This window comes from Larimichthys crocea, chromosome VII (genome assembly GCF_000972845.2).
Source record: "Larimichthys crocea isolate SSNF chromosome VII, L_crocea_2.0, whole genome shotgun sequence".
Classification (NCBI taxonomy): domain Eukaryota; kingdom Metazoa; phylum Chordata; class Actinopteri; family Sciaenidae; genus Larimichthys; species Larimichthys crocea.
In genome coordinates, this window is record NC_040017.1 from 18,156,427 (window position 1) to 18,173,058 (window position 16,632).

Below are 16,632 nucleotides of genomic sequence, written 5' to 3' on the forward strand. Positions count from 1 at the left end.
AGACAGTTGGATATTGGGTTATTTGGATGACTGAACATGTTGTATAACCAATGGTAAATCTGACAAGCTGTTCAGTCTTGTGAGCCAGCTTTGACCCATTTAAGGTAGTTTGCTCTAATCTTTTCTTTTCTTCTTCCACAAGGGAAGTGTTAGCTGCACCTTCATATCTGACTTATTCTAAATTTGTATTCCAAGTGTATGTAACAAAATGCTATACACATATTTACTGGTTTGTCTGTCTTGAGTGTTTTTATATATTTTTTTTATAGATTAGACAGCCTCCTTGTTTGTGCATACAGTTGCCAGTCATTTGCAGTCTTTGTACTGTGTGCAAGTGCAGATTTCAGCAGAAGACCAGAGGTAATCTGAGGTATCCTTAAGCAACACAAACATTTTGATCAGCCAGGTTTTGTTGTGGCTAGTTCTATGCGCTGGGCTCGCTGTGTGACACACTTTTCTCCAACACAAGTTATAGGAACATTCAAAACAGGTGTAAAGCACAAAGCATTGCTTATTTAAAACAGGACACGTGCACTGCCTATTTGACGATGTTCTTTCTTGGCCAAGTAGCAACCCACATATGGTCAGGCAGCATGAACCTGCTCTTTGTTAAAGGGTCACACAGAATTTAGCTCTGAGGAAACTGAGATGCATGGACGGATGTGCAGCTGGCTCTACTTTATGTTCCATTCTCCACATATTTAACTTTTCGGATACATACAAACTCAAAAGAGCTTGTCACAGCAGAGGAATGTAGTGCCCTAGGCTTTAATTACACGTGGAGGCTTTTGCCAAACAGTTTCTCTAACTTTTTAGTCTGAACTCTGTGAAGTTCTGTTGTTTTTTTTGACTACAGTCACATCACATGTACATAAAAAAAGGTTCTTTGTGGATCCATACAGAAAAGACACTTTTACAAATTTCACAAGAGGGTCATATTCTGCTTTACCTGAGTTAAGTGCCCGATTTGCTGTGAGGAATCCAAGGTTAAGCTGAGAAGAAAAATACTCCACTGATAAAAAAAAAAGAAGAGGAAAAAATATCTACCAACGCTGACAGACTGTCAGGATATCATGAGAAGAAAAAGATATCCTCTGCGATTTAGTGAGGTGAGTGTGTGCATGTGTGTGTGTGTGTGTGTGTGTGTGTGTGTGTGTGTGTGTGGACTAACACGAGATAGAAAACTGCTCGACTCTAAAAGTAGAGGCAGTGCAGTCTGTGTGTGTGTGTGAGCTGTGGTGCGCAGGAGGCCGGGCGTGTTTCAGCTCGTACCGGCACATACATGCACACACACATACACACAGACACGAGGAACAGTGGTTAAGTCTAGAGGGCTGAACCAGACACCAGAGCCTCAGAGAGCATTCTCCACACCTGGCAAAAGCCCTGCCCCCCATCTCTGAAGCCTCCTCCTACTTCCTACCCATACATACTTTAACTATCTACTCCTCCAACTTACCGCCTTTTTTTTGTCTCACTCAAACCATAACTCTGAGCTCACCTCCCTCCTCCTTCACAGGTTCTTTTCAGTCCCACCTACCACTCTCTACCTCAAAAATGTTGCTTCTCTCCAAATGCAGACTTGCCTGCTTTGTTTCCACATTCAGGACCTAAATTTATATCCACTATAACTGCATTAAAGTTCTCTCAAACCCTACAATTTCCTCCTTCTCCTACCCTTGGCCTCTCTTCCAATTCGCTGCACAGTCTGAGAACTGGGAGAAGGTAGTGGTTAGGTTGTTTGTGGACTATGACAAGCACAGTTCAACTGCTGAACTTGTACATAATCACAGTGTACAGAGTGGAGAGAAAGAGAGAAACCTCTCTCCGTCTTTGCTCTTTTTTCTCTAACCGCTCTCTGCTTCTTTACAATTCTTTTATTTTCTGCAGCCCTTGAATGCTTCTCTGGGGCAGAGCGCTACACAATTGTACGATTCGGCTCGGCTCCTGGACTTTTCACTGTTTATATGATATGGTGTGTTTGAGTAGTGCCTTCCTATTAAGTACGTGTTCATAGACCTGTTACTTCCTATGGCAGCTGGAAACAGGTAAAGGTAATTCGTCACATCTGTCCTCACGGCACATTTAGAACTTTTACAAGATTGACTTTTGGAAATTTGTAACCTCACATGTAGCATGAGTTATGTGGTAATTTACAATATTTCTAAATACATTATTTTATATTGCATTACCTTTAGTTGGAACACTTGACAAAACAATAAAGAGATGGTCAAAACTGATACAGCAAAAGCCAACAGAGCATAAGCGTCAAATACGTCCCAATGTCCCATAATGCAACCTGATACAGTTTTTTCCAAACTCCACGGGTCTTTATTTTTCTTCTTTTTTTTTTTTTTTTACATGTTTTGGGTGTAAAATTTGACACCATCAGGCAACGTGACATGCACGTTTTTCTCAGTACTTGATGACTGTATGAAACTATACACTCACATGTGCAATAAACACTGTCGTGGCAGGAGTTCAGTAGATGTGTGTGTGTGTGTGTGTGTGTGTGTGTGTGTGTGAGAGAGAGAGCTCTTCTTTGTACTTTTTAAAGTAGGAGTGGTGCTGCAGGTCTCAGCGCATGCCCTATCTTTATAACCACAGTTTGCCCATGGGGTGTTTTTAAATTGTGTGAGTAAGTCTGGGTGTGTGCACTCTGAATCTTAGAAGAAAGAAGAAATAGCCTGTAGGCATGGATTTAATGTGCTTTTCCAGTATTCACAATAGAGAACACAGGTAAATTTGAGTATGGGTATTCATACATCCATGTCCACAGACTGACCCCATCTCTGCCTTTTTCACCCCCAGACCGGCTCGGAAGAATAATGTTATTGTTTACCTCTCAAGGGGTGCGGCACTAATTGGAGGGTTAGGGGTAGTGTTACCCCTAGTGTACTTGAGGTCCCAGTGGGCCCCTCTCTGCCACGCGACTCCAGAGTTCATTAGAAACAAATTATAAACAGGTCAGCGTGGCCCTCATTCTCATGAATCCTCATGACCCCGCTCTCACAGCCTGCAGACAGATGCTGAGATTACATCAGCCAGAAACCACACCCTAACTAACTAAACACACCTGCGCCAATGGGTCACCGATACAAAAATGAAACAACATGCAGGATAAATGAAGGTTTTAATAACACAGTCTAGGGCCGTTGCCAAAGCATTCTATGTTGATCTATAACAGCACACAAAGGATGCTGTTGCATGGTGAAAATCAATGCAGCTCTACTCGGGGATTTTTTTAAATCTGAAAGAATAGTTTGACATTTGGCTTCATTGTAAAAAGTCCACACATAACACACTGTAACACTGGAAAATGTTGTGTTTAAACTTTGTTTTTTGTGTGGTTTAAACAAACATGATATAAAGTGTTAATTATGAAGTTTGGAGGTGCTGGTAGGTGGATTTTGTTACCACTGGACAGAGTTAGGCTGACTATTTCCAGCCTTGATGCATACTACACTAAGGTAACTCCCTGCTTCTCTAGCTTGATAATTAACATACATTAAAGTGGTGTCAGTCTAACCCAACAGGAAGAGGTCTCTGTGTTTCTCTGTGTCTGCTTTACACCTTGTTTACCTGATCCATATTTTAAAATGTTCTTACATATAACATATGTATGTAATGTATCTACGGCTAAACCAGCCTCCAGACACTCAGTCACCACCACAGATTATTAGCTTTGAGCTTGACTGTGTCCCATCTTTCTGAAAGCACGGATGCTTTTGAAGCTCTACTGAAGCATGAATATCTATGCCCCTCTGGACTTGAGCAAACATCCCAGACAGACAGACCCCTCCATACATGAGCACACGCATCATCTCACTGGTGTTTCCCGCCTGAGTGGATGACTAAATATTTAACAGCGTTTTAAAAGCACCAGCCTCGCTTTTCTCCAGGGTGTCTGCTAAGTCCTCCAAATTTAAGATTTAAGAAACTCGGGTGCCCCCTGACATAGAAAAACCCAGGGAATGTCTTATGGGAATGTTTCCTAAGTTGACACCTGACTTCTTTTGTGCTCTTGTTGGCAGGTCAGCATTGGGTCAATACTAGCATTGTCCTCTCTGGAAGCCCAGAGATGGGACTAAAGAAATAAAGAGGTCAAATTACACATGAGAAGCTCTGTAATGGATTGTATTAATATGATCCATATAACGGGAATTCCTCTACAGAAGTAACAACAGCACTTAAATGATTTCAAGAGTGGGATCGTCCAAGATATGAGCTTGCATTTCTTCTTCTGCTCCCTGCTCAGGTTGGATTATGCAGCTAATTCCAATTTCCTATCTACACAAAGCCATCAAAATCTGTGGCCTTTTTTTCCTGATGGTTGGCTTTTTCCTTGTGATAGGATAGACAGTTAGAAGCTGTGACACTTTATCACCATCAGTACCGGGCTATCTCTATCAACCACACCATGCCTAGTCTACAGTACCTCCATGTTCACAGATGTGAGACACCAGCAGAGAGCATGTGTGTGTGTGTGGAGGCGATAGTGTGGAGACAGAGGCTCTCTTTCAAGAGATTTTCCTCCACCCAGGTCAATTATATCACAGCCCACTGCCTGGGGGGAGAGAGGGAGAGAAACGGAGAGAGGGCAGACTTTCCATAGACCAAAGCAAAGCAGGAGGCGACCTTCTTGGTTAAGATGGACAGCAGGTAATGAACATTGACACAAACACACGAGCAACGTGGCCCCGGAAATGCCCGGTCCTAAAGATACCATCTTCCGGTCCTTTCCTCCCTCCCTCCTTCCTTCCTCTCACCTCTCCCCCTGCATTCCTGACATGCCTCAGGGAGACAGAGGGGGCCTCTAGGACAGACAAACAAAGACACACAACACACACAACACTCTCACAATGGCACTGGCTGCAGCCATTGTCTGTGTGCACTGAGGAAAAGGTCTTGGTGCTTGCATACCAAAAGAGAACACCAATCCCCCTTTCTCAAAATCTGCCCTCGCTTAGTTTTTACTCAGTGACATGAGAGCTGAGCTGTAACTGTGGCTGCTGTAAACAATTTCCCCCTGCTCCTCCCTAAACATTTTAAAGCTACACCCTTTGGACCCACTGACTAACAATAAACCACAATACTCTGGCTGGAACTGTGATTTAAACTGAGTGATGTCATGAAATTATAAGTGTATCATAACAGCCTTTGGTGGTGGAGTTGCTGGTGTTTGTATGGCAGGCCTGCAGCAGCTCTCTGCAGTATGTCAATGCAACACTGACCTCTTCTGGTAGAACCACCACATGGCCACAACAAAGGCCGTCCAGATTTTTAAATTGGGTTAAACAGAATCAAGACTGTGTGGTCAGCAACAAATCTTTGCTGTAGTAGTTATCAGTCCATAGTTGTCGAACAGTAACACTCATTTCCTAAGACAGCTCTTACAAATGTGACATAGCAGCGTTTCTGAGTGTAAGTCCAGTTTGCTTTCACTGCTACAGAGATTCTCAGAATCAGGACCCATATTTAGTCCAGACTTCCGTGATGGTCCGTTCGTAGCCGGGCCACATAGCTTAGTGCTACATTAGTTGACTAATCCCTCTTTCTTACTCCATCTAACCTAACCTCATGTTTCCGTGTCTATCTGACACGGATAACTGCTGGATTACAGATGCCCGCCGGAGCATGGGAAAAAAATATGTGTGAGATAACCTTTGACACACATAAGCAGAAAAGCTCAAAATCTTAAAAAACAAACAGACACTTACAGAGGTGTAGTTGGTCTTGCCCATGTTGTGGTTCTGGATATGGTTGAGGTTCTGGTTCTCCTGCTCTCTGCACTGCAGCCCAGCAAGGTGTCTCTCCAGGGCTGCCCAGTCCATGGTTGGGAGAGGCTCCTCCTCAACACTCTCCTGCTCTCTGTATCCCCCCATCCATCCCCCAGTCCCTCCACTACCTTCTCCTCCTCCTCCACCACCACCACCACCACCACCTCCACCAGTGCTGCGGCTCCCCCTGCCTTTACTGGAGCTTCGGTGGCTGGGCTTGGGAGTCCCTGTGCCCCCCTGTGGTGTACCAGGAGAGTGGAGCTGGTGGCTCCTGGGTAAAATCAGATTGCCGTTCTGTTTCAGTTCCTCTGGGACGGCTGCAACTGAGGTGGCAGTACGTCCGCTCGGGGCCGGGAGTGGCGGGACGGTCTTCACTTCCTGGAATTCTTCAGCAAGGCTGCGACTATTCACTGTCTTCCTGTAGCCTTCGCCAAGGCTGTCTACCCCCACCACGCCTCCTCCGCCTTCCTCGTGACCAGGAGGCTGTGGAGAGGTGTAGTCCTCCCCATACTCGCTCTCCCACTCCTCTATCACCTTTTTCTTATACTCTTGGTAGTCCTCGTCCTCCTCATAGTCCTCTAAGGTGACCAGGTCCAGAGAGGGGGAGGATTTGTAGTCCTCCAAAGTGGCCAGGTCAAGAGACGGGGAGCAAGGTGTAACCTTGTTGGAATTGGACTCTGAGCTGGAGCGACTGGACGCATCACTCCCCAGGTCCATGCCATCCTCCCGGTAATCCTGCAACAACAAAACAAAGAGAGAAAAAGAGTGAGGACTTGAGGAACATGTATGTCAAAAGAGTTTAAAAGAGTTGTACAGAGAGAAAGAAAAGAAAGTCAAGGACAGAGAGAGAGAGAGAGGAAAATGAAAAGAGAATTTAGGGAAGTGTGTAGACTTAGATTAGTCACTCCACTGTTGTGGTTTGAGACCAGCAACCACAGAGCACTTCCTGTCCTGCAGGAACTTCCTTTCTGAACGGAATAATGCAGTCACTGTCTCTTTTCAACTTGTTGAGTGGCCTGTGCAACTGTACTGCTCCACAGCCTTACCAGACTCTGCTAACTGATTATACATTCCTCCGTATTGGTGAATGTGTGCATGCTGTATGTGTGTGGGCTTGTGCAACACTTGACACATGAAGCCAAGGCGGAGTCCATGTGGCTGGATGTGTCAGAATAATATCCCACCCACCCACTGCTACATCTGCACAGCACCACAGGGACAAAACAGGGTGTTATGAAGGGTGAGAGGGAGTGACACTGACATGTCAATATACAACACAACCAAACTATGACATGGACAGATGAGTTCAGAGTTGTTGTCTAACCTTGACTGCGATGCTCCTGCAAGAGCCCCAATCACCGCCTGACTGATTAGTTCACAGCTAATGAAAACGTCCAAGTTGTTTACAACCCTCCACAAATCTCCACCAGACCCGAGCCTTCTCTTGTGGAGTTATCAGTCTTTTTTTTTCTTCTTCATGGGGAGCGCATTATCATAGTGCCTCACACCACTTTTAAAAGTTAATGAAAAGCGAGGAGCAGCGAAATTTCTCTCAGGGCAAAAAGAAAAATTAACGACACATTCCTACGTGATCCACATTATGAGCTTCTCTGGGAAAGAAATTAATTATGAAGATTGCTGATTACTGGTTTAGACCATGAGGACTTAGCTTAATGAGTCACGCTATTGGTTTCGTTTGTGTTCTACACAAGAGGGGAAAAAGTGCATTTCATACAGTATTATCCTAATGATAACAAGCTTTCATGAGTTATGGCTACTAGACCACACCTGTCCAGACACCGGCTGTTGACGTCAAAGGACTATGCAGAAAGCATCTCTGTTGGGCAAAGCAATATGACTCAGCATCTTGGAGACTAGATACACAAATTGCTGATGCGGTGTAGAGACATAAACCACTTTACGCTGAGGAACTTGTATTTCTCTATGAAATGCCAGCAGGTCAAAGAGAATAGAGGCGAAAGCTGCTGTAAGGATGAAGACGGCCCCTGGCTGCACAAATTGGGCCACAAAAGCCACATTTTGCCTTGACGTGATGGCAGGGTGTCATTAGATAGTTAAAACAACATTATTAACAAAAGCTTTGGCAACATATTGCATTGCCACTGGGGTGTTGGGACCTCCAGGGTGCTTATATAGAGAATTAAATGTCAGTATTATTTTACTCCCTCCTGAATTAGACCAGTGCCTGAGCGTGTGATTACTGTTTTGCTTGCTACCACTCAGTCTAGGTTGAAATAACATGTAAAAATCCCAGACTCAGTTCCTTGGGATGATTCCCAACAATCTGTGGGTTCTTGACACGAAAAACTCCAGGAGCCCTTGTAGGTTTACAACTGAAGGGGGAGGACTTAAGGGCATTGCCAGCCTACTTATGGCCTAATACTCTGAAATCGCTGAGAGCCGGTATTTCACAACAAAAAATGACCCCGGTCACGATTATACGAATTTGTAAAAGGCTTGAAAATGCAGCGTGGATGCTGGTTATTCTGTTAGGATGTATGAATGGATCAGCGCGGCGGAGAGAGAAACCTTACCGACGTGCTCATGAAACGCGCTGGATCACTGCGCGGTCACCAGTCTCTGTAATGTGTGAACCAGCCTGTCATCTTGCCACACTTCAAGTGCTATTAAAACAAATCGAGAATCCAGGAACCCGGGGTGGGATCTCCCCCCTCCTCCCCTCACCCCAGAGTAGGAAGAGTATCCGAGCTGTGATCGTGTTTCAAATCTCGGCCACCGATCCTTTCCGTGAAGTGTTATCCCGACGTGCGCAGCCTCCACACGGCGCTTGGTTTTTTTCCCCCAGATATTATCAAGTCAATACATCATGGTCACATGAGCCCGATTAAAAATAATGTAATCATTTAAAGTGTCTGTTTATGAGAGATGGAGGGAGAGATGAGAAGGCGCTGAAAGGCGGCAGGCTGGAGCCGTAAAGCTGATCCGCTGTGGGATTAACCGAAGCGCAGGCAGACCATACAGACCGGATTTGGCCACAAAATACATGCAAATTGACAGCTGCACCGATCCCCACCCCGCAGCCGGGCGGGTGTTTGTGAGAAAGGAGGAGGAGGAAAGGGGGGGCGTTTAATTTATGTCAAAGACTACCCCTCTCACAACTCCTGCTGCCCGTCGTTCTCTAAGGGTGGTTTGCAAAGGGGGACATCACCGCGCATACGCCCAGTCTCTGCGTGCATCGAGCGCACTCCAAGTGCTGCACGCATGACAGCTGCATGATTACATCTGGCAACATATAAGCTACGGTCTATTTTTAAGTGTGTGTGAGTGTGTGTATGTGTGTGTAAGGTGTGCATTTGATTGAATGATGACACCTTATATAGGTTATAAACATTTGGATAATAGCCTACGTGTGCGTTCCTTTTAATTTGTCATTGGCTACTCATATGATGTAATGTCCCCAAAAAGTCCCAGGAGGAACCTGATGTCCCCCCTGGCAACAGCGGGGACAGAAACGCCCAATATCAAAAACTATCACACGGAAGATGACACCCACTACAGCTGTGACCAGACTGACCCCCCTTACATACCCTCCCACCCAGACTCGATTCACTATTATCGGTCAAAATTGAAGTCCACCGCCTGCGTTAATGAAACCTACCCCGGGAGACGAGCTAAAAGTGGCCTGGATGCCGTTTTAAACGAGCCGATACTCACTGTCATCATCTTTGTAGCTTCCCCGTCGCGTCTCAAGACATTGTAAAGTGTAAATCCCAGCTGTTAGACAACGGTGATGGTGCTGACTTGTTTTTACAGCAGCTTTATTTTAAGGGCGGGTGGTGGTGGTGGTGTTGGTGTTGGTGGGGCTGGCTTCGTTGGAGAAATGACAGACAGCCGGTGGATTCAGTACAGTCATCGCTCTGAGTGTGTGTAGTCTGTCCACAGATGAGCAAAAAAAAAAAAAAGAAGTCTTGATAGAAGAAGAAATCACGTAATGTCTTAAAATCCCAGCAGGTCAACGCGGCTTCTCTCCTCTCCTCCCCGGCACGCAGAAAAGATGCCCAACCAACAGTTCAGCCTGCGCTCTCTCTCTCTCTCGCTCCCACGTCAGCTGGAAAATAAATAGGCTCTGAGTAAAGTGCGTCCTCTTATAATGTGGGCTTGCGCACGTTCCAGAGCTTTCACACAACCCGGGTCGGCCTCTGTAGCCCAGTTATTACCTAGAAATAAGAGTCACTAACTAAGCGCAAAACAAGCATGCTGCTGCGTTCAGGCTGACACAGGGTTTGTGTTTGTGTCTCTCTCTCTCTCTCTCTCTCTCTCTCTTACCGGCTCTCTGTCGCAGCCTGCAGCTCTGAGGAGAAAGTGACGACGACAGAACACAACTAAAGCCCAACCTTCTGCACCCACTGACCTTGCAAATGGCAGAGAGAGAGCGAGCAAGAGAGAGAGTGTGACGAAACTATCTAGGTGAATTATTAAACATACATCTGGTGTTCTGAATTTAGTATATTTCCAGAGCACATATAATAATAAAACCCCCTCAGGGAATCAAGGATCCTGTGGTTATATCTACTATTTGGCTCCACATATTTAAAATGAAGGCTGTCATATTCAGTATAGTGATACACCTGTTACGCAATCTAATGCAACATCCCTGCAATAGATCCAATCTGTGTGAAGGTTATACTGTTCAGTTTGGGTTGAGACACATAGGGAAAGTTGTGTAGCCCCCACAGCAGGTAGCCAGTGTTGTAATCAAGACCACCTAAACCAACACCAAGTCATGACCAAGAGCAGAGTGCATCGAGATCAAGACAAGACCATGATTTTGAGGACAGAACAGGGAGACAACCAAGTGAAGACCAAGATCAGAAAGTATATAGACTACTTAACTAATGTAACTAATTCGCCAAATCACTTTGGATAAGCCGCCTCAGGAAGTGTTGCATTGCAGGATTTGCAGGGCACTGCTGTGTGTTTTCTTTTGGACACTGTTTTGCAGATGAACTGTGGTTTCGGTAGTCCAAAAGATTGATATCTCTTCCCAGACAACCACAGCTTCTTCTCGGTCTTTCGCATTCACTCTCTTGGAGTGCATGTGAAGGAGTGCAGGGAGGGGTAAAAAGCCCAGAACAGCCACAAAAATTTCAAAGTAGAAATAAGTCAAGTTACAAGTTGCATTTCGAGCAGAAAGTGTTACATCCGATCAGAGAAATGATAGCAAATAATTCAGATAATCAGGAAATTTTGTGATATCCCTGCAATTGTGGTGAGCACTACAACACTGGCAGTAAAGGTGAAATATCACATTTATAGAACCAAGCTCCATCTCGAAGGGGAAGTTGATAATAAAACACCAAACATCAAATATCCCCTATTACTCAGAAACTTCCATATTAGATTAACAGAGCTGTAGGAATCCACAACAGTTCATGAGAAGCTCACAATCTTTACACCATTTAGGGCCCTCAGGACTACTGACATCCTATCTTTGCAGCTGATACTTTTCTAGAGTTTTCTAATGTTTGAAGATTAGACCTCTCTAATGCAACCAGAGACAACTACAGCGTTCAAAAAAAATCCCCATCATCAAGCTATCTCTGTGAACAACAATGTAACATTATAAGCTTCACAAATAAATACGGTATTTAATGCTGAATTGCAGTAAAGCTAAAACTTTGAGATGATTCATCCGTTAGTGAGTCAGCAGAAAATTTAATCCATTAATATTTTGATTTGATAGTTTCTGCTATTTTTCAAGCAAAAACTGGCAAAAAATAAACCTGCTGCGTCCAGCTTCTTCAACGTGAGCATTTGTTGCTTTTCTATGTCATGAATGTAGCAAGTCTAAAGCTATTTATAGAGGCTTTAAGAATTGTGAGAACTTTGACATTTGATAGGCTGAATGATAAATCCATTAATTATGAAAGTAGACAGCTGATTTCTTGCTAATATCTCCTCTAACCCTAACCCCTAACCCTAACTGTCATTTGTTTTTATTTCATTTTATCTTGTGTTACACAGGGATGGCTCGAGATGAAAACACTATGGTAGACATATGAGTTAACACACAGACACACAGATGGCAGCTGAGATGTTATAGCTGACGAGGGGTTAACACCAACATGGCATGATATCTTCATGTTGCATTCTGTTTCCTCTTGTAACAGCTGGTGATTTACATACTCTGAAATGGAGATCAAGTTAAATGTCAGTAATAAAACAATCCCATCATCAGCGGGAGTGAAATGCACTCCAAAGCTTTTTTCATTATAACAAGTGCTATGATAGGGAACTGGATCTGCGTCTCTTGAGTGGTAAGCCAAACATTTGGAGACACAAAAGTGTTACGTTGTACTTCTGTGATGTTGTTGGAAATCTCTTGAGTCACAACTTTCTCAGCTCTGAATGGCCGGCTGGGCGCAGCAGAGATTTGTAGTTGTTGGATGTTGAAGGATAGGAGCTGTCTTCAGAAACGGTACGTTGATTGTATAATAGTGACACAAATGAGTCCATCCATGTAATAAGAGTGGATCACTTCAAAGACCCCTGGCTGAGCCTCTCCTTACACTACAGTAGGGACAGCACTCGTGGGGATCTCCCTAAAGGGAAGACAGCAGGAGTCCTGCCGAGCGCTGCCATGCCATTCCCCACCACTGCTTTCAACTCAGCCTTTATCAGCCCCTCCACTCCTCCCCTGTGCTTTTCCACACCAATTCCCCAAACATTAATTGGTCATAGAGAAGTCAAGTGAAGAGTTGTAGAGTTAACTGAATGCCTTTAAGAAGGTTAAGCTACTTTTGGGGTTTTTTATCTCAGAGAGAATGTGACGAAAGTTTATATGCTCACCAGGCAATTAACTTACCATTAACTTGTCAACAGGAGGCCAATATAGTTTAAGTCACTCTTGCACTCACACACACACACACACACACACATACACACACTTTCCTCTCTCTCTGTCTCACACTCACAGTTTACTTTCTTTGAAGTTTCCATTTCCCTTTAGCGTCAAAGCCTCTAAAAGCACTTTTGACATGCCATTCTACCCCTCGGCGAATTGTTTCACAAAACAATAAAAGCAGCAACAAGATGGAAGTCAGTAAGGCCAGATGAAGATGTCCATAATGTCACATCAAAGCTCTCTGATCCATGTCTTCATCACACCTGGAAGAAGAACACAGCTCTTTTACTGTACTTTTGATTGAGGAGGTGGTCAAAGAAAGTTCAACGCGCAACACTTCGGGCACCTCGGAGCAATCACTGCTCTCTTTTTGTTTTTTTTTTCTCGCCCACTCTACTAAGAATCAGAGGTGCGGTGTCTGTCAAACTGTCATTCAATAGGATTTATCAATCACTGAGGGGCAGAAACATGTGGAAAAACAGCCAGGTCTAGATTTACAGTATCTGGGAAAGCTTTGCTCTATCTGACTGCCTAACAGTCCATCCGCAGCAGATATCTGGCAGGAATCACTGAAGGCCCATTTCTGACAAAGAGATAAGGCCTGAGAAGAGAGTGGCCCTCAGATAATACCGAAAAAGTCAGGCAATATCTTCCTCTGCTTATATCTGTCTCACAGGCGTTTAAAAAACAGGGAGCTCCTGACAGTCGATGAGAAATTGAAACTGTCTCTGCCTTGTCAGGAACTCACCAACTCTAACGGAGAGACACCGAAAGTGACCTTGGAGGATTCTCCCTCTCACTTCTTCTCTCTCTCTCCCTCGCTCTTTCCAGGGAGCGTGGGGGATAAGCTCACCTTGAAATAAGACTCAGACCGAACCAGACGACAGAAAATGAAGCGTCAGAAACATGACTGCGGTACAAGGTGAGACCTGAAGATGGGAAATGTCCTGTCTGGTTATGAGAGACACAGGAGCCACAAGAGACTGGACGATAGACTCAACACCCAGATCTCTCACTGTGTCATGTCTTTTTCCCATAAAGAAGACCTGATGCTGGCATTTCTTTCATCTGGGCACGTAAAAAACCTCTATACCTCACAACAAACTGTTTTAATGTATCCCTTTAAACACTAGTACCACTTAAATTACTTCTTACTATCTACAACCCAATGCCAAGAAGAGACGAGGCTGCATGAAAGTGATGCCTGTATGTAAGGGTAAATGGAAAATTGTAAACATTTACCAACCTATTACTTTCCGAAAAACACCTGGGGGTTCCTCTGTGTCTCTCGTGTTGAATTTTGTCTGTGGAGTATTTCTATAGCAGACTATAAAACCTTGGTAGGCCACTTATAAAATGGTAATTTGGTCAAAATGTACCAAAAAAAAAAGAAAGATCCTTCTACTTAAACAAGTCTTTGACTGTAATACATTTACAGCTTTGCTGAGTGTAGATAGGAATAGGTGATATGTATACATATACATATACATATAATGCATTATCTGGAAAACAAAGGAAGGGAGGAGATGAAATAAGCAGACAGGAATGTCTGTTTTAGTAAATCCAGCAAATTAACCTTGGTGTTTTGTTGACATTGGCTTTACTTTCACGTTGTTTGTGGCTTCACAGATGCCAAATGTTTGTGTAGAATAATAATCATAATAATAAAAAAACAACATTTTTTCCTGTTAAATACTTGTTTTCTTTTCTTCTCACCTCATTAAAACTCCATATGTAGAGTCGTATTGAAGTGGTAAACTGCCACAAACTGGGCTCGTACATCTAATGAAGGTGAAAAAATATGAGAAATTACCATACAGCGTTGTTATTTTAACAAATGAGGAAATATTTTATATTTCATATGTAATCTAGGCTATGTATGGGCAAATATCTTCCTTTTGATTGCCATTGTTTTGTATCAATTCAAGAATAACAGAAATCTAAATAGACTTGTTTGAGCTGTTAAGGAAGACCTCATGCGAGGGTTAAATACCTGACGAAATAAACCTCAACACACTGATGCAGAAAATCATATAAAAATTCAATATTGCCATAAAACAGTCCTGCAACATTCCTCACAGTGACCTAATAAACCCAGAGATATTGTATTGAAAGGAGATAAATCACACTATAAACAGCTATGGCATACTGTATATTATAACATATTGCCGAGCCTATGTGGACACACACCTTTTTCCACACATCTGCTCCAACATGCGCACACAGTGTGCCACACAAAGCAGTCTGTGCCTTGAGACAGGAGCGGCAGCAGTGGGATGCAGAATGTGCGATGATGAATAGGGATGTCAGATGGCCACAATAGAGGTCGGGTCCTTAACTGGCTGACTGACCCGTCGTTCTAAATAGGAAATGTGGCCTAACCATTGAGACCGGCCATCAATCCACTTCCTAAACAAAATGATGATTTACTCCATTCAAATCAAAAGGGTGAGTGAGGAGGAGTGAAACAAAGAGGAGTCTATGTGTGTGTGTGTGTGTGTCTCCATTTCCAGTGTGCATCTGTATGTACATTTCAGGTCTGATATGTGCGCTATGATGCATACCTTTGTATCATGTTTCTGTGATTGTGTTTACACAGCCAGTCGAACCTCAGCGCTTGTATTGGATTGCACCTCTAATACCTGTCTGTAATATATTGATCTTTCCTTCCATACTGTAAATCCAGCCAACAATTTCACTCGCTAACGAAGTGTGAAATGAATTGTGAGAGCAACATCGTGTCGACTGTATGTACACGCACTCACAGCTATTAGATTCATTTAAATGAGAAGCACGTTGGATTCAGTGTCTGCAGTGTAGTGTGTACAGCTTGCTGCCCAATGAGGAAAGACTCAGACTTATCAAATTTTATTTAGTCTAGCTTGGTTTTATAGGCTTGGTTTAGAGGCTGAATGGATTGTACAGTGGTCGACAGCACTCCACACAGCCAAGCATTCATCAAGAAGCTTTAAATCTAAACTCGCAATTACAGAAAAGACCAGAATATGTACATATGGCCATAACCATAAAGAAAGTGAGAGTGGAAAACAAACAGCAATAAATGTGATAAAGGGGGAGGCAATAGTATTATAGAGGGGGAGGAGGAAGAGTATTACAGTGATGAAGAAGTTGAAGCAGACGAAAATGCTGCTAATGATTATGTTGACAATCACTGCAGAAATCAGAGTGATTACAGCCGTGCTTGTGCTGATGAAAATGATAGTTTCTAAGACTACAGTTACGAGTAAGGGGATGATCATAACGGCAAGGATGATAAATCAAATGCACTACAGCCTGGATGCGTGTGAATACATATAGCAGACAAGATGAAAAAAGCAGGAGCTGAGAAATCTGTAAGGAACACATTAAATCAAATCAAAGATCTTTACGCTGCAGGGAAGCTAAATTCAGACCTAACCTCCTCTGGGATAAAGGAACCAGCGGAGTTGGAAAAAGTCAGCCAAGTCGTTAATGAAGTTATGACCAGAGTTACTGCTGTGGAAGGAGATCGTAATCACCTGCAAGAGTGGAGGGCCGAGACCCAGTCCAGACCCATTTAGTCCACGGCACACTAATGCTAATTGGAGGGAAAGAAGAGAAGGTTTGTAATCTGTTCAATTAACCCAGGCTGGAGAGGAGTCCTGAGGGGCCTGAGGACAGATTCAGACCCAAGACCCCGCGACACTTGTCGTGGCTGTAGTTGCCGCCTTATGCACAATCGTTTGCAGCTGCTGTAAAGGAGGTCATTATTACAGGAGCAACGATTGTATGTAGAGTTATTAGACAATAACAGTTACCGGAGATATTTTCACACAGGAGAGAGACTTCTCTCACAAACTGTAATGAATTTTAGGTCAGACTTATTTTGCTCCTCCTCTCGCTCCTCTTTACGTTTCCCCTCGTTACACTCCTCTCTTGCTCTTTCTGCAACGCAGCAGAAAGTATCCACGGTGGTTAAAAAGTCAG

General features: G+C 43.7%; 1 protein-coding gene across 4 annotated transcripts in view; it reads right to left on the bottom strand.

Annotated features, from left to right (window-relative positions):
- Positions 1-16,632, bottom strand: part of schip1 (schwannomin interacting protein 1) — a 191,945-nt gene that overhangs the window by 29,749 nt on the left and 145,564 nt on the right. For 2 of the 4 annotated variants that reach the window (XM_027280289.1, XM_027280290.1), the window contains exon 9: positions 5,721-6,515. In XM_027280289.1, the coding sequence (XP_027136090.1) occupies positions 5,721-6,515 (795 nt within the window). Of the gene's footprint in view, positions 1-5,720; positions 6,516-8,335; positions 8,788-9,476; positions 10,060-16,632 lie in introns of those variants that run through there. The other 2 variants (XM_019271536.2, XM_019271493.2) reach the window with 2 other exon arrangements.